The 24,016-nt window shown below is 32.2% G+C and overlaps 1 protein-coding gene across 1 annotated transcript in view; it reads right to left on the bottom strand.

Annotated features, from left to right (window-relative positions):
• Positions 1-6,074, bottom strand: part of LOC110100354 (protein NBR1 homolog) — a 29,769-nt gene extending 23,695 nt beyond the window's left edge. The window contains exon 1 of the mRNA XM_020827804.2: positions 5,807-6,074. Within this exon, the coding sequence (XP_020683463.1) occupies positions 5,807-5,881 (75 nt within the window). The 5' untranslated portion in view covers positions 5,882-6,074. The remainder of the gene's footprint in view (positions 1-5,806) is intronic.
• Between the last annotated feature and the right edge of the window lie 17,942 nt (positions 6,075-24,016).

Genomic DNA, 24,016 nt, shown 5'->3' on the forward strand with positions numbered 1-24,016 from the left:
ATACACCAAAACTTTACATTGCATTTGTTTTACTTTAAACTAAATGCTAATATTCTCCATCTCCTACATTTAGAATACTTTACACCCCTTTTACTTCAAACCAGATAGCCCCTAAAATTAATTCCATACTCTCAATGAATTTTTGAAACTTCAAATGTCAAAATATTACTTTTCTACTTTGCAGATTCCTACTTTTCCCCCCTAGAAGTCATCTTTTGCTCATGTTCTACAAAAGATCCATGTAATTGATAAATAGAAGAAATATTTAAATCTCTAGCTTTTAAAATGATTATTACCTTTAGATCCCATTCTTTAGGCAAAGAACAAATGACTTGTTTACCTTTTTTTCAATTTTTATGCTCCTTACCTAGCACATGTAGTCCATTGAAACACCCAAACATTTCAATGATTGTTTCTTTGGGCTACATTTTAAGTAGTATGTACTCTTACATAAGAATGTTAATGAAAGTTTATTTCAGCTTGTTTGTTCCTTAACATGCGAGAATGAAAATGTCTCATATATGCTTACCTGTCTTAAACTTATAAATATTCATGTAACCAACTTATTTCAAAACATGGTATAAAGCCATAACACTTTTACTATTAACTAAAAAAAGCAACTTGAGGGGAATCCAGTCTTCAATTGAATAGGCTGTAATTAGGTTATCAATCATAAAAATAGCCATTTTAAATTTTTCCAAAATCAATTTCCACAAATGCATATTGCATGATTGCAAATGTTGATCACATCGTGATTTTTCCAAAAAATCAAACAATATGCAATCAAATAAGGAATGTCAAGTGATAGAATGCTCTTCATGAATTGTTTCAAATGTGTGCTCGTGTGCTATGAATTATGTGTAAATCCCAAAAGATCAACTTCTGGATGTTATCCAAATATAAAGTCTAAACTTTGGCACCAATTAATAGCTTATACTAGGGGTGTAAACGAGTTGAGCTGAGCTCGAGTTACCCCTTGCTTGAGCTTGAGCTTGATTAATTAATCGAGTTCGAGCTTAAGCAAGAGCTTTATTGAACGAGTTCGAGCTTGAGCAAGAGCTTTATTCAACGAGTTCGAGTTGGCTCATTTATAATGAAAGAGAGAAAATAATTATGATTTAATAAATTATTATAACAAAATTATAAAAAGAATGCAAAATTATTAAAAAAAATAAGAATAATTTAATATAAGAAAATGAATATAATTTTCAAATATTTTCAACAATTTTGTACTTAACATTCTAAATCTTAATATATTATAGTATATTTTATATTATTTTTAAATGTTCCGGTTCATGAGCTAAGGAGTTGAGTCGGGGTTGGCTCAAGCTTGGCTTGTTAGCTCATTGAGCTCCCTCACGAGCCATTTATCAAGTCAATCCCGAACCGGCTCACAAGTCGGCTTGACTCACTTGCACCCTTAGCTAACACTTGTCCCAAGATGGGATTTAATTTCACAAGATAAGCATAGGAAAGTCTCAACATAAAGATATGGATATTAAAGAGAAACATAAACATAAAAGTAATAAATAAGAGAAATAATACTACAGAAAATTAGCTTTGCGGATAAAATGATTTTTACATGATTCGGCTTTACAAAGCCCGAGTCCATGCCAAAATTCATTTCATAATCTAGGATTGCTGCACTCGAGCAATACTCATTTGCTCGATGGGTGGAGAATCCTGCATCCATACCCTAGGTTGTTGTTTTTCTTTTATTTTTAGATTAATTTTTTATCATTCTAACCAAAAATAACAAAAGATCCCTATATTCTAAATGTAGTACATTCCAAATACTGCATTTAAAATTCTCTTGAATTTTAAATACTTGTAACAAAACAACCCTTAAGCAAATTAGGCAAATCATTAAAATGATTAGGTTGAATTATAAGATTGCATGCTTAAATTTTAATAAATTTTCTTCAAAATAAATTTGCAAACTAAACATGTTTAACATTAAAAAAAAAGGTTATTTAAAAATATATGATAAATTTTTTAAGTAGCTTATAATTATAAAATTATAGGGTTGAAAATTGAAATATAACATTTAAATTACTTGAAAAAAAATTAATTTAGCAAGTTAATTTTTAGTTGTTTGCTCGCTTCAATTTTAATTTCATTATTCTCTTATACGTGAAGCAAAAAAAAAAAAAAAAATCCTATTCTAAGATTACATGCCATGAAGGCTGAAAGAAGAAAATATAAGTCTGTGTAATTAGGTATTTTGCATATAAATGCTCTAATATAAATAAGAAAAAGTACCTGAGCTATAGAAATACATGCTCAGACTCCAAAATCTCCATACAAAAAAAAAAAAAAAAAAAGCAATAAGATATAGGCTAGGAAATCCTTCTGCCCATGGTCCTTGCCACCTAGTTCAAGTATGTATATTTGGTCCTATCTAACATTAGCTATATCATCCGGGTGCTCCTGGAACTAGGTATTCTAGGATTTAGTCTAAAATATATATTAAATTGGGAACCTTTATTTGCACCTTATAGTGCACATAAAGCTTTTCTAAATTAAAACATTTTATAGGAGTTTAAAATGCTAGAAAGTAAACAAAATCTTGCACTTTATATATCAAATCCCATAAATAAATTATATAGAATCACATTTTATAACAATAATGCTTGAGATAGTATTTTTAAATTTTGAAGCACAATCCATGTAAAAAGAAAACTTTAAATGATCATACATCTCATACCTACAAGAAGAATATATCCTATTAAAGTGCAAAAAATAGTCAAATCACCAATCATATCCATCCTAAATAGTCATATAACGAGCCATTTCATACACCAATAAGATCCTCTAGCAAAATATTGACCTGGCTACATCCACTATATACTGAATGGCAAAGAAGATATAAATAATCATAACACCTAAGTGTGTGAACAAAAAATTGAAGTGTAATAAGTGTCAACTCGTATGACTGTGATGGATTTCCAAACTGGCTTTTGGCCATACAAATGGTATAAAAATTTATTAAGATGACGTACCCTAGGTTGTTGGTATTCCTAAACAGTTATATCTAATCATTATTAGGGTAGGATGATCCTCATTATTAGATGAATCATAACCCAATAATGACAGTTAACCTATCATAGCCACATGCTAATTATTAAAACCTAATGGTTAATCTATCTAGCCAATTTATATAGGCTGACCTCATACATATGTACATACAGTAATATTAGGGTAATATAGTTGATACCATCCTCTATCTAGCTCAAAATTCATTTGTTTGAATGTAATACAAATACTAGAAAGATAAAAGATTCTAAGCATTAAAAAAGAGCTATAAATGGCCAAAGTGCAAGGTAATCCCAAATAGAGACAGTTTGCGTAGAAGAAGAGGAATGTTTGGGCATATGTCTCTAGCCAACGCTAAAAGTGTTCAACTATAAGCTGTGACTGAATAATAGAATGACTTGGTCAAACTATCCAACAAAGTCAATATTAAAATCAACCAAGTATAATCTGGCTAGGTCCCTAAAGAATATTCCTAGATGGAAGGTAAATAAATAAAGGTAGCAAGTTCAAAAGGGTATGAACTTATTCAAAAATGAAAGGGTTGTTTGGTTTAAAGTAGAATGCAAGGTAAAACTTTGATGCATTTAGAATTCATCTTCTAAATTATTTTTGGCTTATTTGGAATTCCTCAGATTTTAGCGAGTTCCAAATACAACGAAAATTCATTGAGATTGGCGCCGCTCATTGGCGCCACGCGTTTGCCACCACCACTAGCTACCCGCTCGCCACCACCGCCTGCCACCACGGACTGTTGATAGCTCAATCAGCAGAAGCCCACCACCGTTAAGCACCACCGCCCGCCAGCACTGTCCACCATAAGCAGCCACCCTCCTCGACCAGCTCGACTGCCGTCAACGGCTACCAACACCAGACACCGCAGCAACCATCCACCACCACCGCCGCTGGCTCCACCATCCACCACCGTTGTCGGCTGCCACAATCCACAACCGTCAATATTAGCCACCTGTCATCACCTTTTTTGCACTTTACATTACATTCATTTTGTTTCAAATAAAAAAAAATCTCATGCATTCTTTGTACACTCATCCATATAACTCTAAAGCATTCCTATTACACTGTATTCCTTTTTCAGCCAAACAAAGAAATCCTTAGTCAAAAGATCATACCTAAGATAAGGGTAAACCTAATCAAAAGTGCAAGACTAGAGTAGGGATAGATTTGGGCCTGGTTGAATCAGGATAAACTTATTTAAAAGTGCAACTGTGTTATGATAGCATAGCCAAAAGTGCATAACAAGGCTAAGGATGGACTTGACCAAAACAACATTTGAGCAAAATGCCATTAAAAGGGAGCTTCGCCTTTGCCATGCAGCCAAGTTGGCTCCCTGAAATTCACCTATTAAGTGGACAAGTAGCATGCACATAGGCATTGCCTAGCTTACGAGGCAAGGGCAAAATGACTTCTAAATGAACTTTGCCTTTCATTTTTTGACTGCTATAGCAGCAGTTGTTCAAAACTAATTCTTATTTCAATTTTTGGCTCTTATTTTCTAAATAATTGAGTTCTCACATCAAGCTCAATCTATAGTTTGAAATTATGTGAGGAATTTGTTGTGATCCTTCAATTTTCTTAATTGCTTTGACATGCCACTTATGCTAATTTTATTATGCATTAATTATTTTATTAATATAATTGCAAGATATTTGTTGAGGTTTACATGTTAAATATTTTAAATTAATTTTTTTAACAATAGTAATTTTTTGCATTCCCCTCTAAAGACGAGCCATTTAAAAAACAGATGAACAAAACAACATAGCAAATTACGGCAAATTATTGCATCCGGTCAACGGACACGGAGATAGGTTCGGATTTTAATAAAATATTATTTTAAATTAAGCGAGTCAAAAGCGCAGGTGAAGTGCAAGTAAAACGCATGTAAAGCGTAGGTAAAGCGCGGGTCAAAGCGCAGTCAAAAGCGCAGGTAAAGCGCAGTCAAAGCGCAACTAAAAGCGCAGCCAAAAGCGCAAGTGACGTGGCAAATTTTTATTGGATGTCCGAACCTATTTTCCGCGTCTGGTGACCGGATGCAATAATTTGCCGCAAATTACAGCGCATTTTGCCCTGCCTCGCAGGTGCCGTACTACCCGTATGGCAGAGCAAAAACACATTTTTAAATGGCTTTTGCTGCAATTTAAAATAATTTTGGTTCTCACCCCAACGACTAATTCGACTTGCTCGTGTTCTCTTTAAATTTCTCCTTTAGTTGGCAAAAATCAAATTGATGCCATCAACGATGACAGCATTCACCTGCCCTATTTTACATAGACAAACTTATAACAAAACAGCTTAATCACTTGGTGATGGAGCACCATTATCAGTTCAATTAAGCTGTTTAAGCAACCATAAATACCCTTTCCCGTAAATAGCTGATAATTGTAACTATCTGCAAATTTGGTAACAACGACATAACATGAAGTCAAGGAAAATGTAGCAAAATCCACCAAAACATCAAATTTAAAGAAAATTTCACAGAAAAAACAACGTCACCAAAACCCTATTTGTTAAATCTAGCCAAACAATCAAATACGCCTAAAATTTTGATATTTTCGAATTTCCATTAACTTTCCACAGATATCGGAAGGCACGAAATCGATATTAAGGTACGGATTGGCATTAAAGAACAACAGACAAAACCCTCCTACTTCAATAACACCAGACCATAGCCTAGTAGACGACGATGACTTGGTCGCGCTTGTTGTTAAATCGCTACGAATGGTAATCAAATGAATCAGAAGAGACGAAATCGAACCTTTATCACCACATTCCACATGTCTACGAGTTGTTCCTTGCTACCCATTGGACGGAACGAGGATGTCGAAGCCATCGTGCCGGTGGGAGCCGGAGATAGATGAAAGAGGAAGACTGACCTAACCTAAATCTAACATGGTTAGTAGCAAGACTGATCGTCGTAGAGAAGAATATTGGAACGAGGACCAGCGAAATTATGAGGCGCAGGGCGAGAATAACGGACGGACTGCGTAGTTTTGCGCATGGCGGTCCTTTTATAGTGCCGGTTTCTTCTCGACTAAGCAAGCAATGGCTCATTTTTTTTCCTTTTTCTTTTATAATCAAGCTATTTTAAGTCAAATGAATCAACTCAAAAAAAAAAAAATTAATTTTGGATGAAACAAATTAAATTTAATTATTTAAATATGTAATTATAAATATTATATTAAAAGTGATGCATATATTATATAATAGATGCCATAGATTTTATGAAAATATTGTGAACTATGACTTTATTTGGGACGACTTTTTTTTATTTCGTAAAGCAGTTTTTTAATAAAAAACTTTAATTTTTGTACTAGGAAACTGCTTTAAGAAGCAGTAAGAAAGCCGTCACAAACGAAGCCTATATCTCGAGTGGACTCTAATTATATTTGAACAAGTCAAAAACAAATTGAAATTGATTTCAAGCATGGAGTAGAGCTATAAATAGTAGATTTTGAGCTTAGCTAAGTTGAGCAATTTTTAGGCTGGTTTCAAATGTGGAGATGACTATCAACTCAAACATGATAAGAAAGAAAATTTTAGGTTGCTTAAGGATAACTCACAATTTTTGTTTTAATGTGTTAAAAGTAGATGAGATAATTTTCATTATTATATTAATAATTTATTAATTTGATCTTGATAGTTATGAACATAATGATTGATGTTATTAGCATGATGACTTTAAATAGTGAGAAAGACAATTTGAAGGGAAAGAATTATTTTATTTGATTTTGTATTACAAACTTTGTGTAATATTTTAGATACAAAAGAGTGAAGAAAAAAGATAATGAATTAATATATGTAAGGAATGTCAATTTAATATATTGATTAAATGAAGGAAATTAAAAGAAGAAATGAATTAACTCTCATAATGAATGTTAATTAAAACATAGACCGGATGAAAGAAAATCAAAATAAAAGTGAATTAACACCCATAATAAATGTCAATTTAATATATAGACCAAAAGAAAAAAATTGAAACTAAGGAAACAATTGATTTATTTGATTTCTTCAATATGCCCCCTTAAGATGGAGTCGCAAACTTAACACATAGATTGTTGAGTAGATGATGAGAAAAATGCTTAGTATTGTTGCGTCCTGGAGTATTCGCGGCGGTAGAGAAATATTTAGTTTAACGTATTAGCATTGTACGAAGATCCAACACACAAGCAAATAAGTGAGAGGGAGTAGCATTCATAAGAGACACCAAAGTTTTTACGTGGAAAACCCCTGAAAAGGGGGAAAAACCACGAGGTCTGGCCCAGTTTGAATGAATCCACTAGTATTTGCAGTCGATTACAAATGAGGCCCTTCCTTGGGAGAAGGCCTTGGATTGATGTAGCAAATGTACATCATATAGATTGCATTACATGGTAGGAGTTACATATACATGTTTGTTTGGCCTGAAGGACCGTAGTCGGCAGGAGACCTTAGTCGGCAGGACTGTTGTTTGTTGATGGAGGTCAGAAGGATCATAGTAGGCGACGAAGGCCTGAAGGACCGTAGTCGTTAGAAAACTGGGGTTTGAAAGACCGTTGTCTAGTGATGTTGGTCGTATGACCGTAGTAGCGACAAGGTCAGAAGGAACGTAGGCGTAGGAGACAAGGATCAGTGTTAGACCCAGTGTCACTTGTAAGATCGGGTTGATCGTCTGCCTTGGTAGGATGTTGTCTGAACGTCAGCCTTAAGCAGGATGTGGGTCTTCAGCGGGACGTAGAAGCTTGAAACATCGCGGCCTTAAGCGGGACGTCGATCTTCAGCAGGATCGTAGGACTGAAACGTCGGGCCTTAACGGGACGTCGATATTCAGCAAGACGTAGGACTGAACGTCGGGCCTTAAGCAGGACGTCGGTTTCAACAGACGTAGGGACTGAATGTCGGCCTTAAGCAGGACGTCGGGTCTTCAACAGACTAGGACTGAACGTCGGACCTTAAGCATTGGTGCCAATGAAACTCCGGCGAGGGCTTCGGTGGTGTCCGGTGAGGTTCCTGTGGTGCCGGCGGGACTTCTGCGGTGTCCGGCGGTGGTCCGGCATCCGTCAGAGAGGACTTCTTCCTTCTCTTCTCTTGGCAGAGACCGGGCAGTCAGAAAGACTGGTGTTTGTTGATGGAGGTCGAAGGATCATAGTTAGCGACGAAGGCCTGATGAGGACCGTAGTCGTTTAGAAAACTGGGTCGAAAGACCGTTGTCTATTGATGTGGTCGGACGGACCGTAGAGCGACAGAGGTCAGAAGGACCGTAGGCGGTAGGAGACAAGGAATTCAGGTGTTAGCACCAGCGTCACTTGGAAGATCGGTGTTGATGGTCTAGCCTTGGGTAGGACGTTGGGTCTGAACGTTCGGGCTTAAGCAGATGTCGGGCTCAGCGGGAACGTAGAGACTGAACATCGGGCCTTAAGCGGTACATCTCTTCAGCAGGATCGTGACTGAACTCGGCCTAACGACTTCATTCAGACGTAGGGTACTGAACGTCGGCCTTAAGCAGGACGTCGGGTCTTTCAACAGACGTAGGGATCTGAACGTCGGGCCTTAGCAGACGTCGTGTCTTCAACAGACGTAGGGAACTGAACGTCGGACCTTAAGAAGTGTGCAAATGAAACTCCGGCGAGGCTTCGGTGGTGTCCGGCGAGTTCCTTCGGTGTCTGCAGTTCCTTGGTGGTCCGCGGGACTTCTGCGGTGGTCCGACGGTGGTCCGGAGCCGTCGAGAGAGGCCTTCTTCCTTCTCTTCTTCTCTCTCTTGCTTCTCTTGCTTGGCCCTCCCTTGTTGAAGAATGATGCTCTTATTTATAGATTTTCTGGAGTGGCATGGCCCTAAATAGGCTGAATCAGGGGCGAATAGGGAGTGGTCGAATGGACGGCCGATATTGAATCCTACGATTGGTGCACCATTCGTTGGACATTTGAAAGCCTTAGTGATGTCGGAATTATGTGATCTTAGATCGTTGGACTCGTCTCATCGAGTCGTTCGATTCAAGTATAAGCTCGTCAAAATCGTAAGTCCGTTTGTATACATCCAAATCGTTGCCTAATCCTATTCTCAATCAGCGTCTCTTCAGTATCCTTATTTCGTACTTATTGCCATGTTTTTGACTTGTTTCTGTTAGATTATCGGATACGTGCTCAGTTTGACTATAAGCTCGCTGAAATCGGAGTTCGGGAGCTCCTCAATTTAATTTTTGAAGTTTCCAACTGACTTTTTTTCTCGAGATTCGTGCCCGATCAAAATAATTTCATGAGAACGTATCAAGTATGAGCATCTGCAAGCTAATCATTAAATGATACCTGAGAAATAGCACACCACTATTTTTCAAATTTTCTCAAACAAAGTGAAAGTTAATGGCAATTTGCTTGATACACAAATAAGAAATAGGTTTATACATAAGTAGGTTGCACTAATATTATTATAATAGACTATTAGTATGGAGGGTAGAGAGACACTGAGTTCAAGAAGTGTAAGCTCCAAATTTTTTTGTTGTGCCCTGACATCTCCGCATGATTCGAGGAGAGTTTTAATAGATTAATGTATAGGGTGAGTTTTCGGAAGGCATATTGGTTAGAGATAAAGCACAACCTAAAATTTTTGTTCTCACTCGTGAGAACTTTAAGCTTAAGTTTCTCATAGGCACAATCCCCTATGGTTAATTATCCCTCTTGATGATGAAAGAGCTATTTCAATTAAGGCTTGTCAATAAATAGATAGTTAGTACCTGATTTATAGTAGAATTATTTTTAATATTTAAGATTTAAAAATCTACCATCATTTCACCTAATATGGATGGTTAGGGGGTAAGGGAATGATAATGAACTTGATTAAGATCTTATGGTTCCATTTTCATGGGTCATTATGGTCCCCACTCTACTTAGTTAGTGGAGATAGTTATGTTGTAATTTGGGAGCCTAACCTTGTATTTTGATGATTAAAAATTATTAGATATTTATTTAATTTCTCATGCTTTATACACTGCATATATTTTTCTTGAGCATTATTAACCCTTTCAGGTACAACATACATGAAGCAAGACTACAGATTCAAGGCTCAAAATTATGGTGTATTGGTGTGTGAATTAATTTATATCTCAAAGAGACTATAATATTCATTTTTAGTCAATATTTGTAATAGGTGTATGCTGATTTAGCAACCACGCACACACAAAAGAGGGAGTGTAATTAAATATTTTAATTTTTTTAGGATCATACTTGTGATGCATCATAATCTAATTTAGAAGAAGTATTCTTTTATATTTTAATATATAATAATTAGAGCTATATAATTTCTTTTATCAATATAAACACTAGTAAAAATAAAATTATCAATTAAAATATCAATATATACATATGTATTTATTTCTCAAAAGTCATATACATTACTAAAGATTTATATAATCATATCATAACTATTCTATCATGAGCACAAAAAAATAACTAAAATAATAGGAATCTAAACTTAAATAATCCTGGTCGATCTCACACTCTTACTCACTTGCCATGATTTGAAATTATTATAACTCGGGCTTCCGAGTTTATGATTTTGATGATAATAAATAATATTGATTACCTCTTTATTTCTCCTAGTATTTGTAGTGCATATATGTTTGTGTGTTAACTAACATTTTAGGTATAATATACACTATTCTTTGAAGATTCATGGCTCAAGATTGGATATAATAGGTTATATTAAAAGTGTATATAATTTTTATTTATTTATTTTTAATTTCTTGAGCCAAATCTTATAAAGGTGTATGCTAGTCTAATGACTATGCACACACACACACAAGGGGAGTAGAATTAATTTTAAATATTTTAATTTTTTTTATACATCATACTATAAGATCAATATCGTATTGGATAATCTATTATTATATAAATTAATTACAATATTTTATTTATCTGGGAAAATATTATTGAAATATAATTAATCGTACAGTACAAACACCACATCATACTGGATGATATGTTATACTTAGAAACTCCATTATTCATTAAATTAGGCAAAAATTTAAATTTGAAAAGTTATTCTATTAGTACTATATAAACCTAATCATACTATTTGATATTTAAAATATTACCTAATTTAATACTATGATTAATCAATTGAATATGTTTAATTTTGATATTTTGGTTATACTATATGAACATGATCATAATGTATGATCAATAGAGACGATTTTGGTCATCCCATGATTCATCTTAGACGAACTGCATTTCAGTTAAACTAATTGTACTATATGATTGGTCATTTTTCACCTAGCTGTAGGAACACCATAGATGGTTACTCAATTATATATTCTCCTTTACTTGATAATATTTTATTTGATTTTTAAGAAGTTCGCATGTTTATTTTTTTGCAATCAATAGAATTTTGAAAGTGGCATAAGATTCAAACTAGCTATTCTGCACCATCACGAATTATTAAAGGAGTCAAAACAAATATTCCTTATACTGAATGGAGTAGAATAGAAAAACTTTATGATCAATTGAATATAAAATATTTGAATTAGTTTTTCTGTGTTTTAGATAGATAACTTTCAAACTTTGAAAGGTTAACAAAATTCTATATTGTCTACTTGATAAATTTAATGCCAAAGTAACAACTATATAAGAATTAAAAGATTTGAATACTTATTCTATTGACAATCTAATCTGCTCACTCATTACCTACGAGCAAGGGTGAGTCAAAGACTTTTGGATGCAGGTGATGAGAAAATTATAATGCTAAAGGCCAAAGACATGGATGAATGTGACTTAGTAGAAGATGACAGTAAGGAGATAGCATTGATAACAAATAAATTTGAAAGTCTGTTAAAGCATAAGCATAAGCATCAATAAAAGTGGAGCAAAGGTAAAAATGGTAAAAATATTAAGCATTCTTTTAATGTTATTTACTTTGGGTGTAAGAAACTTGGACATTTGAAATATGAATGCCCAAATTTAAAAACTTATCATGTAAAAAAGGGTGAAAATAAGAAAAATGTAATAATGGTAAATGATAAGAAGCAAAAAATCTCCTCAGCAGACTTAGCTTCTGAGTCATTAGAATATGAGCAAGATGATGAGGAGGTAACCAACTTATGATGTACAAACAAGGGTTCAATTATTAATTCCAATCATGTATAAGTATAGTAATATTTGTTTGTATGCTTTGTTTATGTATTTTATGTGATTGTTTATATATTTTGTGTATTTGATTTTTATTATATTTTAAATATAATTTCATGCTTTAGTTCTTTATATATGTTGTTATTTTCTTCTGCATGTATTTTAATTTTAAGTGTTATTTTATCTCTTCTTTTTTATAATGTCAAAGGAGGAGAATGTATTATGGTTAGTTGTATTTGTGGTTTAGTTTTTAAAAATTTATATTATTTAGTTTTTTTTTCTTTTTTAAATAAAAAAAATACTTTCCCCTATTTTTTAATGTAATTCTTTTAGTGAGGGGGAGTTTAGAAGAAAATATTTTTAGTTTGTAAAATCAACCATTAATATTTGTCATCATAAAAAGGGGGAGATTATTGTAACTCAAATTTCTAAATTTATGATTTTGATGATAACAAATAATATTGATTACCTCATTATTTTTCTTAATATTTATAGTACATATATGTTTGTGTGTTTACTAACATTTTAGGTATAACAGACACTATTCCTTGAAGATTTAGGGCTCAAGATTGGGTAGGATAGGTTAAGTTAAAAGTATATGTAATTTTCATTTATTTATTTTTAATTTCTTGGTCAAGTCATGTAAGGGTTTATGCTAGTCTAGTTACCATGCACACACACATAAGGGGAGGAGAATTAATTTTAAATATTTTGATTTTTTTGTACATCATACTTTATGATCAATATAGCATTAGATAATCTGTTATTATAGAAATTAATTAAACTATTTTATTTAACTGAGAAAATATTTTTGAAATATAACTAATCATATAGTATGAACACCACATCGTACTCGACGATCTGTTATAATTAGAAACCCAGTCGTTCATTAAATTAGACAAAAATTTGAATTTGAAAAATTATTCAATTCATATTATACGAATCTAATTATATTATATGATGATTAAAATATTACCTAATTTAATCTTGTGATTAACTAATCAAATCATCTTAATTTATATATTTAGATCGTATTGTATAAACTAGATCATATTGTGCGATCAATATAGACAATTTTGGTCATCTCATTATTCATCCTGGATGAATTGCATTTCGATTGAATTAATCAAACTATATAATTTGTCATTCGCACTGATCATCATATAGTATTAATAAGTAAATTAAGCCATTCATACTTATATTCGCACTGATGATCGTACAATACTAATAGGTCAAATTTTTCACATCTACTAGATGATCTTATTATTATACAGTATAATCTTTGACGGTTGAATTTAACTTTAAGGGTTTTTTGAAGCCCTCTATTTAAGGTTCATCATAAGACATGTAAGAGTCTTTGACATGCATTGAGTCTCCATTCTTCTAGAGAAAACTTAAAGAGAGAGCCTTAAAAGGAAGAGAGGAAATGGTGGAGTTTATGAGGGAGAAAATCTTAGTGGGTTTCAAGAGAGTGTAGAGGGGGTTTTATATAACTGCTCCAGCAAGCTTGCACCTTAGTACCATTATAGTCAAGGCTTATTTTAAGGGATGTTTTAGGAAGAATAAGATCTCTTTGGTGTTAAAGGACCTAGCTACTCCGCTGCACTGGGGAAGGTGAAAGTGATTCAAGGTTCTCTACCTCATTAGGAGGGTAAAAGGAATCCAAGTTCTCTGCCTCACAAGGAGGGTGAAAAGGAGTCAAGTTTCTTTGTCTATAAAAGGAGAATGGTCTACTGTCCCATAAGGTTGGTGGAAGAGAGTTTGTAAGGGCTTCTCCGCCTAGTTGTAGAGGCTAAAGGAGAAACACTATAGTGATAATGCAATACTCATAGTGGGGGACTCCGAGGAGTGGACGTAGGTCATGATTTGACCAAACCACTATAAAATATGGTGTGTTCTTTTTGATTTTTTTTTTGTAGTTTATTTTTTGTATTTTATTTTATATTATTACTGCTTGGTTGAAAATCTATGATTGATATTATATTAGATTGATTATATTATTATCACCATCTTTATAACTTTTAATAAGTGTATTAGCTTCTATATTAAGTGATAATATTACTTTCGTATTAATATGTCTTGGGTTAGTTCCTTAAGGTCTAACTACCTCCTTGAACATTCAAACTTTTAGGTGTTATCAAAGCACTTTCAAGTTGTATCAGAGTGATATTTCAAAAACAAGGTTTTAAAAAACTTTTGAAAAAATGATTAATGACTCACTTTGGAAATTAGAACACTGTAGAAGATTACTCAATTACTTGTCCTCCTTTATTTGATAATATTTTGTTTGATTTTTGGAAAATTTACATGTCTACTTTCTTGTAATCAATAGATTTTTGAATGTCGCATATGATTCAAACTGACTACTCTGTACTCTCATGAATTATTAAATTAGTTAAATAAATATTCCTTATACTGAATGGAGTGGAGAAGAAAAAATTTAAGCCCAATTGAATATAAAATCTTTGAATTATTTATTATGTACTTTAACTTCAAAAGATTATATGAGTGTTTCAACCTATACAACTGGCAAAGATATTTGGGATAGACTTTACATTACATTTGAAGGTACTAGTGAAGTCAAACAATCTAGGTTAAATATTACTACATGATTATAAACATTTCAGTATGAAATCTTGTGAGACTTTCTTAGACATGTATACTAGATTTATTCAAATAGTGACATCTTTGCATGCTTTAGGTAGAGAACTTTCAAATTTTGAAAAGGTTAACAAAATTATACATTGTAAACTTGATAAATTTAATGTCAAAGTAACGACTATATATGAATTGAAAGACTTGAATGCTTATTTTATTGACAATCTAATCAGCTCACTCATTGCCTATGAGCAAAGGGTGAGTCAAAGACCTTTAAATGTAGGTGATGAGAAGATTATAATGATAAAAGTCAAAGAAATGGATGAATGTGGCTTAGTAGATGATGAGAGTAAGGAGATAACATTGATTACAAATAAATTTAAAAGTCTGATGATGCACAAGCATAAATAACTTTGTAGTGCATATCTATTAATGTGTTGATCACTAACATTTTAGGTACAACATATACTATTCTTTAAAGATTCAGGGCTCAAGATTGGGTAGAATGGATTATGTTAAAAGCATATATAACTTTTATTTATTTATTTTTAACTTCTTGAGTCAAGTCCTATAAAGGTGTATGCTAGCCTAGTGACCATGCACACACACACACACACACACACACACACACACGAGAAGGAGAATTAATTTTAAATATTTTAATTTTTTTATACATCATATTTTATGATCAATATCGTACTAGATAATCTATTATTACAAAAATGTTGGTCTAATGCATGGAAGATTGTTGCAGATGGTGCAAATGCTCTTAATCCTATAATCAGATGGAAGGTAGTGGATGGTAGGTCCATTAATGTTCTCAATAATGTTTGGGTATTAGATAAGAGCCTTCTCAATTTGCCTACGTTTGTTTCGATTCATATGGACTCTGATTGGATGCTAGATAAGTTCATTTTGAATAGGGTATTAAATGTAGAGGAGATTCAGAATTATTTTGGTGAAGACCTGATCTTGCAGATCTGTAATACTAATATTTATCCTTAATTGTCCGAAGATCAAGTGGAGATGATTCATCAGAGTTCGAGTAAAACTATTTTTGCTCTTGCTTTTGAAGTTTTAGTTTATCAATATTGGAGTTAGATTAAAAAAGTGAAACTTAATCCGCATGTGGAAACTTTTTGGTAGAGGATATTCCACAATGCTATCCCTACATTTCAATTTCTGATGCATAGGAGATGAAAGTTAAAAATGCTTATCCAATAGGCTATTTGGAGATTGAAGATGACAAACATGTGGTAGTGGGGTGTTTGTAATTGGTGCATATTATACAGATTTTGAATAAGTGGTGTTTTTTTATTCCAGTTTTTCATTCCCTTAATGAATGATGTGAATGGCTGGAACGAAATGCTTCCAAATAGCTTGTTTCATGTAGAATCTATTATACTATGGTATTTTTGTAATGGAAGTCAAGAAGCAAAGGAGTGTATGGTGGTAATGAAGATAGCAGTTTGGTCATTGCTTCGAATATGGTCAGTATTTCTGCTATAGATAGTTCAGAAGGTTGTGGTATTTTAAATTCGAGCTTCTTTAGTGTCAATTAGCCTAACCGACTATTGAAGAGTTCTTGGCATCCTCCTCCTCCCAATTAGATCAAAGTGAATGTTGAGGTTTGTTTTCTTTTGTCTTATATATTTAGTGTTGGAGGTGTTTTTAGAGATCATAGAGGGAGGTTCTTATTTGCATTAGATTACAGTGGGGTACATTGGGACATTTAACGATTTGAGTTGCTAGCAGTCCAGTCCTTGAGTCGATTCTTATAGAAATGGATGTTAAATTATAAAGGGATCATAGTAGAAGATGATAATGTTAATGTTATCAAGTTTCTCCAAGGTTGTTCTAAAGATTCGTATGGTGGTGTTGTTGAAGACTAAGTGGGGGATTCTATTATTATTAAAGATTTTAATTATAGTATTTTTAATTATGTGAATGGGTGTTGTAATAAGTTAGCTTATATTTGCGCTAACATAGCTCTTAGTTATGAATTTATTTGGTATGATTTTAGTTTGGATTGTATTCCTTCTTCTTTTTTTCTTTTATTAAAGGAGGAATGTGATTCTATTTATAATTTGTAATAGTATATTTTCTTAATACTATTGATATTGCATCCTTAAAAAAAATCTATTATTACATAAATCAATCAAAATATTTTATTTATCTGAGAATAATTTTGAAATATAACTAATTGTATAGTACGAATAACACATCGTATTGGACGATCTGTTATGATTAGAAACCCTATCGTTCTTTAAATTAGGAAAAAACTAGAATTTAAAAATTATTCTATTCATACTATACAAACATAATCATATTGTACAATGTTTTAAATATTGCCTAATTTAATCTTGTGATTAATTAATCAAATTTGCTTAATTTTGAAATTTTAATCATATTGTATGAACTTGATCATACTACATGATTAACATAAACAATTTTGGTCATCCTTTGATTTGTTCTGGACGAACTGCATTTTAGTTGAACTAATCATACTTTATGATTGATCATTCATACTGATGACCGTATAGTACTAATAGGTAACTTGAACTATTCATACTAATGTTTGCACTGATGATCTTATAATACTAACATGTCAAATTCAACACATCATATTAGACGATCCTATAATTATACTGTACAATCTTTGATGGTTGAATTAAACTTTTAGGGTTTTTTGAAGCCCTCTATTTGAGCTTTCTCATAAACTTTGTAAGAGTCTTTAGCATGCAATGAGTCTCCATTCTTCTAGATAAAACTTGAAGATAGAGCTTTAAAAGGGAGAGACAAAAGGGTGGAGTTTGAGAGGGAGAAGATCCTTGTGGGTTTCAAGAGAGTATGGAGGGGGTTTCATATAATTGCTTTAACAAACTTGCACCTTAGAACCATCACAGTCAATATCTTTTTTGAGGGAAGTTTTGGAAAGAAGAAGATTTCTTCGGTATTAAAGGACTCGACTACTCCATCGCGCTGGGAAAGGTGAAAGTGATTTAAGGTTCTTTTCCTCATTTAGAGGGTAAAAAGGAGTCAAGGTTCTCCACCTCACCAGGAGGGTGAAAAGGAGTCAAGGTTCTCTACCTATGAAAGGAGAATGATCCTATACCGCACTAAGTTGGTGTAAGATTTTATAAGGGCTTCTTTGCCTAGCTGTAGGAGCTAAAGGAGAGACACTATAGTGATAGTGCAATACCTAGAGTGGGTGACTCTAGGGAGTGGACATAGGTTATAGTTTGATCGAACCACTATAAAATATGTTATGTTATTTCTGATTTTATTTTCTGTAGTTTATAATTTTGTATTTTATTTTCTATTATAACTGCTTGGTTGAAAATCTGTGAATGATATGATGTTGTATTGATTAAATTATTATCACTATATTTGTAACTTTTGATAAGTGTACTAGCTTCCATATTAAGTGATAGTATTACTTATGTATTAGTGTGCCTCAGGATTATTCCTTAGGTCTAATAACCTTCTCGAACTTTCAAACTTTCAGAAATCATTTAACTACATATAATGAGCTCAAGAATCCAGCAAGTAATACAATTAAATTCAAAGCATGGTGAAAGAGCAATATGCATGTCAGTAGTTAAATCATAGCAGTAATATTTATATGATCATAAATCACTGAAGAAGTAGTAAAATTAACATATTATAGTAACAAAGTTTGTAAACAATAAACTAATACAGTATAGAAGCCAATATAATAATACAGTAGAGAAACCTATAAATTAATATACTTGTCAAATTAAAAAAATAGTTGACAAATCAGTACAATCAATCATTAAAGAAATCATATAATTGATAAAACTAAAGCCTAGATGAAAATTATCAAAATTATATTATTATAATAAACCCCTAAAATAATCTACACATGCTGTCTAATACATCACATACTAAGTATATTACATGCTTAGTATGTCACATACTCAATAGCAATATAGGGAATCAGTAGTCTCATGTATCAATTAATTAATCATTTTATCTTTATTATTCAATCAGTTTCATTCATTCATAGCATTCAATCATTTTGATCAGTTTATCAATTATAATAATAGTATTAATATATGTACTTTATAGTAGCAATTAATAATATAAATTAGTGTTTTAGTATTAATGTTAGTAAAATATAAATAAATAATAATTAGTATTATATTAGATATTTTAAGTGAAGATATCTTGCTATTACATCTTTTCAATACATATTAATTGGTTGTATTAATAATATATTTAAATAAAAGTACTCAATTATTTATTCAGTATAAATTGTAAAAAATTCAATAATTTCTATTTTATCTAGTGAAATTTAATAATATAATAGTCAAAATAATTATATTATTGACATCTATCATATACCAAAAGTTATGCGGTGAAAATTTGCTAAAATTCAACATTGTGTAACTTTTGTAAGTTTTAACCAAATTAAAATGAATAAAACAAAAATATTTAAAATAAAAAATAGGTTAATGGTTTCTTACAATGAGACTTGATACATTAAAAAAAATCTTGATTGGGCATGAATCTCGAAGCAAAATTAAGTTGGAAACTTTTAAAATTAAAATTGGGACCATTCAAACTCTAATTTCAACAAACTTATAGTCAAATTGATCGTCTCAAAAATATGAACCCAACGACACCACTTTCGACTCAATACGAGCCCAAATGGGTTCAAATGAAAGACCTGAAGAGCTTTTGGAAGCTTCAAACCACAATTATTATCAAATAGTTTCCAAATGTGACATGCTTATAGTTGAATCGAGCAACTTGGTGAGATGAGTCCAAAGAGCTCAAGATCGCTAAATTCCGATATCACTAAGACATTTAAATATAAATTAAACGATCACGATCAAGGGAATCAACATCGGCCGTCCATGAAAACCACTCCCAACTTACCCTTGATCTTTCTCCTATTTATTAGCCATGCCACTATAAGCATGTTTCGACCATTTAAAACTCCCAAATATTATACAGTTAGCAACCAACTAAACATGCACTTTCCATGTGATATAAGATGATTGGCTACTTGATCTATGATAAGGGCTTGTAATAACTTATATCGAATGACAATGGTTTGTTCTAGGATTAAATAGTTACCATTCAAAGGGGTAAATTGTGGGGAGGTTGAACGTGATGGAACATGAAAAAAATCAATGCTATGAAAGTACATTTGGATGGATAAATATGATTTTGTCTTTAACCTCCAATCTTAAATAATGATTGTTTATGAAAAACCTACTTATTTGGGAAATCCAACAGGTTAAATTGCTCAAGACTGATCGAGAAGAATTTCCATAAGGAAAATTAACCATCCAATGATCAAATGGCTATGGGATGGAGATTTTGTTCAGAAAGGTCCTAACGCATATTTTAGGGAGATCAAGTTTGAAATTTATCTCAGGGAAATGGTCTAATGAAGGGGATTTTGGCTCAGTTCATTTTGTGGACATCCTGAGAACAACTTTGCTGAAGACTGTAGGAACTAAGGAGGGTTATATTGAAAGTTGTATTTCTACCATGAAAGACTTATTTGAACTTGCTTGCCTGGCCTCTCCATTTTGCCAAAGTGGTTAGAAATGCTTTTACCATCTAGGGTTTCCTATATGGAAGGTTCAAGAATGAAAAAATGTCAATGGGATGCTCTAGGCAATGAGATCAAAATGATTAACTTTTTTGGGTTTTCATCCTATTCAACCATTAGGGGTAGGTCTGGATGGTTTAGATTGATTAAGATTCCTCCTTAGGATCATGCCATATGAACCGGATAACTTGTAGGAAGAGTAATGGAGTCGGGGTCTTTTCATTATGTTTGGGTTTTGGTTGGGTTGGGTTGAGCTTTTAATAATGCAATGGGTTTAGACCAGGTGGATTGATATATAGAAAAAGGTTTGGAAAGGTTATTGGGACCCAAAGGAGTGAAATATAAGATTTTGGCTAGGTGATTTGGGTTGAATTAGATTTTAAGCCATTTATTATCCCTTTAGGCTATCGCAAGGGTTGACCCAGGTCAAACAAGGGGATCAAGTAGCTAGTTTAGGAAGTTTAGGAAGTTAGGTTACTATTTGGATTTAAGGTTTAGGATTAATTTCATGATGAAGGATTGTGAATTATTTTGAGCTTTAGGGTTGACTTGGTTAACGAAGGGGTTCAATAGGATATAATACATTCAAGGGAATATTGGGTATGTTGAGAGGTCATGGAATGGCATGGGTTGAGTTTAATTATAAGAATGGGGGTTTGGGTTAAAAGGGCTAGAGTGTAGAGTTAATTTGGTCAAACATGGCCAATCATGGGGGATCAAGTGACTAAATGGGCTTAATTTAATTTAGTGAGGTCTTTTAAAGATTTAGAATGTAGAGTTAGGGTTAGGTTTTATCTTGGTAAAGGGTAAGTGAAAGTCTAAATAGGTTGTTAGATATAAAGCAATTGCCCCAAGGCTAACTAAGAGAGGGGTGAATTGGTAATTTAAAAAATCTCTTGGAAATTTTAGAAAACTGATTTTAAGTTTTTAAGCACAATGAAAATTTTTCTCAAAATTAATTTTTCAACTACAAAATTAAAAGTGAAGAACAATAAAAATGTAGTAAAAATAAAAATAAAAGAACACAGAAATGTATATTGGTTCGGTCCAACTAGACCTACATTTACTCCCTGAAGACTCCCTCTTTAGGTATTGCACTATACTAAAGTGACTCTCCTTTTGCTCCCACAATAAGATGGAGAAGCCTTTATAATTAACCTCTCTTCCCCCAATCCCTGGTGCGGCAAAGTACCATCATCGTTTCACACCCTCCTGAGGTCGGTAGAGTACCATCATTTTTTAACACCCTCCTAGTGTCGGTAGAGTACCATCCTCCTTTCACACCCTCCTGGTGTTGGCAGAGTACCGGATCTCCTTTGAAAATCTTTTTTCAAGAGCCTTCAAGAAATTAGGGAGAACTTTGAAGAACATGCAAGAGATCTTCACCATTGGACAACCTTGTGAATCCCCTCACAAATCCCTATTAACAAATCTCTCACTCTCCAATCTCAAGTCACTCTCTCAAAAACTCTCCAAGTGCACTCTCAAATGAAATTCACAGTAGGAGTTCTATAGGCAGTCAGTTTTTAGGACCTTATATATAAAGGACAAGAAAAACTGTCCAGAAAACTAAAATTTTCAATTTGACCATCTTGGACCATATAATATGATCTATTTTGTAGGTATGAATAATTAAAAAATCCTAGTACAAACTTGGACAACTCTATTTTTATACTCTATCAATTGTATGTACAAACTAACATCGTACTGTATGAATAGTTTAAAAAATACATAAGTTCATCAGGTATGATTCTATACGATTGCATTTCATACACTGGTTGATGTATTGTATGGACTTAATTTTATACAATATGATCAGTTTAACCAAATCATGATTTATTTGGTATGAAAATGGACGAGTCCATTTTATACTATAGACATCGTCTGTATGAACCCAAGTTTATATAGAATGAATAGTTTAAAAAATCTACCTATTCGTATGGGATGAATTGGTATGCACCCATTTCGTACTCTGGATATCATATGTACAAAACTCATTTCATACAGTATGATCAGTACATAAAATGATGAGTTCATTCAGGACGAACTGGTATGTATCCACTTCGTACTCTGGACATCATTTGTATGAACCAATGTTCGTATAGTACAAACAGTACAAGAAAAAATTTTAAGGCATAATTTGATTAACTTCTTTCAGGAGGAACACATAGGTCAAATCATCCAGTATGATTCTAGCATCTACAATAAGATTAGTTTTAAAACTACAAGTTTTGACTCACTCCTCTAATATATGTGTGCATGGTTACCCAATTACAATCATACTCTCTCAAACTCAAGAAAATAAGAAAAAGTATAGACTTCAATTATAATAAGCCCTAATTTAATCTATCTTGAAGTCTTCAGTAGTCTGGAGTATATTTTTTTAAAATATTAGTACACACAAACAACATAAATACGACTTTTCCAATTTATGTTACGAGAAATAGTAATCAAAATAATAAAATTTTGGTATCATCAAAAACTCATATGATATAGAAACATAGTTTTAAAAGCTAAGTTGGTACAATCTCTCCATTTTTTATGATGACAAAATAATTATAGTTTGAGTTAATATTTAAAGCAAGTTTTCTCCTTAGCTCCTGTTAAATGAATGATCAATTTAAAATAAGGGGTTCCTTTGAAAATAAAAAACAAAAACCAAACAAAAATACTAAAATAAAAATAAAATAACAAAAACAACACGAAAAAAAATATACACACACTAACACATCAAAAGACACTCGTAACAAAACATATACATACATAAAAAATATCAAACAATCATAGACATCAAAAATGACTTCCCCTTTTGATAATAACAAAAAGAAAAGTACATCTTGAAATGAAAAGTTTCTACAGATAAATCAAAGTAGTTGAAGAAGAAGATTTTAAACTAATTACAAATACAAGAGTAACATCCTATTGCTTAAAAACAAAAATTCAAATTTTGAATCAAATATAAACTAAGATAAGAAAACTCAACCAGGTTCACTATTTATTCTAAACAAATTAAATAAAAATGATTATAGCAAAAAATGACAAAATAAAGATTAATTAATTTCTAATTCAATAGTGAAGATAGTTGTTGGTTATTTGGATTTGGATTTGGATCAAAGATAGAATGATAACAGAAAGAACAATATGAATTTTTTAATTGGTGACATTGCATATCTTTTTAATTAATGGTGGCACACTTTGTGCATCTTTTTAACTTGAGTTAATTTTGTGCCTCTTTTCACTTTGCAAATATTGCACATCTTTTAAATGTTTGCACACTTTGTGTATTTTTTTTTTTACTTTTTCGTTCTTTCCAATATCAATAATATTAATTCAAATTCCAATAATATCAAAAATATACACATTGAAAAATAAAAATAAAATAAATAAGTTAACTATTTTGTAATAATTATATCTAAATAATACTTGTCTATATAATATGAAATTGATCTCCTTATCTACATCCAGTCATAATTTAAATTTAAATTTTGAAAGATTAAATTTTGTAAAGATATTAATTTGTAGAACAAAATAGTTCAAAATTCCATTCAAGAGATCAACCACAAATGATTTGTCTAAGGAAAAAATAAATATTTCAAGAAGTGAAATTCAATACATGCCAACACAATATTACATCATTTCTTTTATCATTCAAGATCACATACAAACACATTTCTCCATTTAGTA

Source organism: Dendrobium catenatum, unplaced genomic scaffold, assembly GCF_001605985.2.
Source record: "Dendrobium catenatum unplaced genomic scaffold, ASM160598v2 fragScaff_scaffold_763, whole genome shotgun sequence".
NCBI lineage: Eukaryota > Viridiplantae > Streptophyta > Magnoliopsida > Asparagales > Orchidaceae > Dendrobium > Dendrobium catenatum.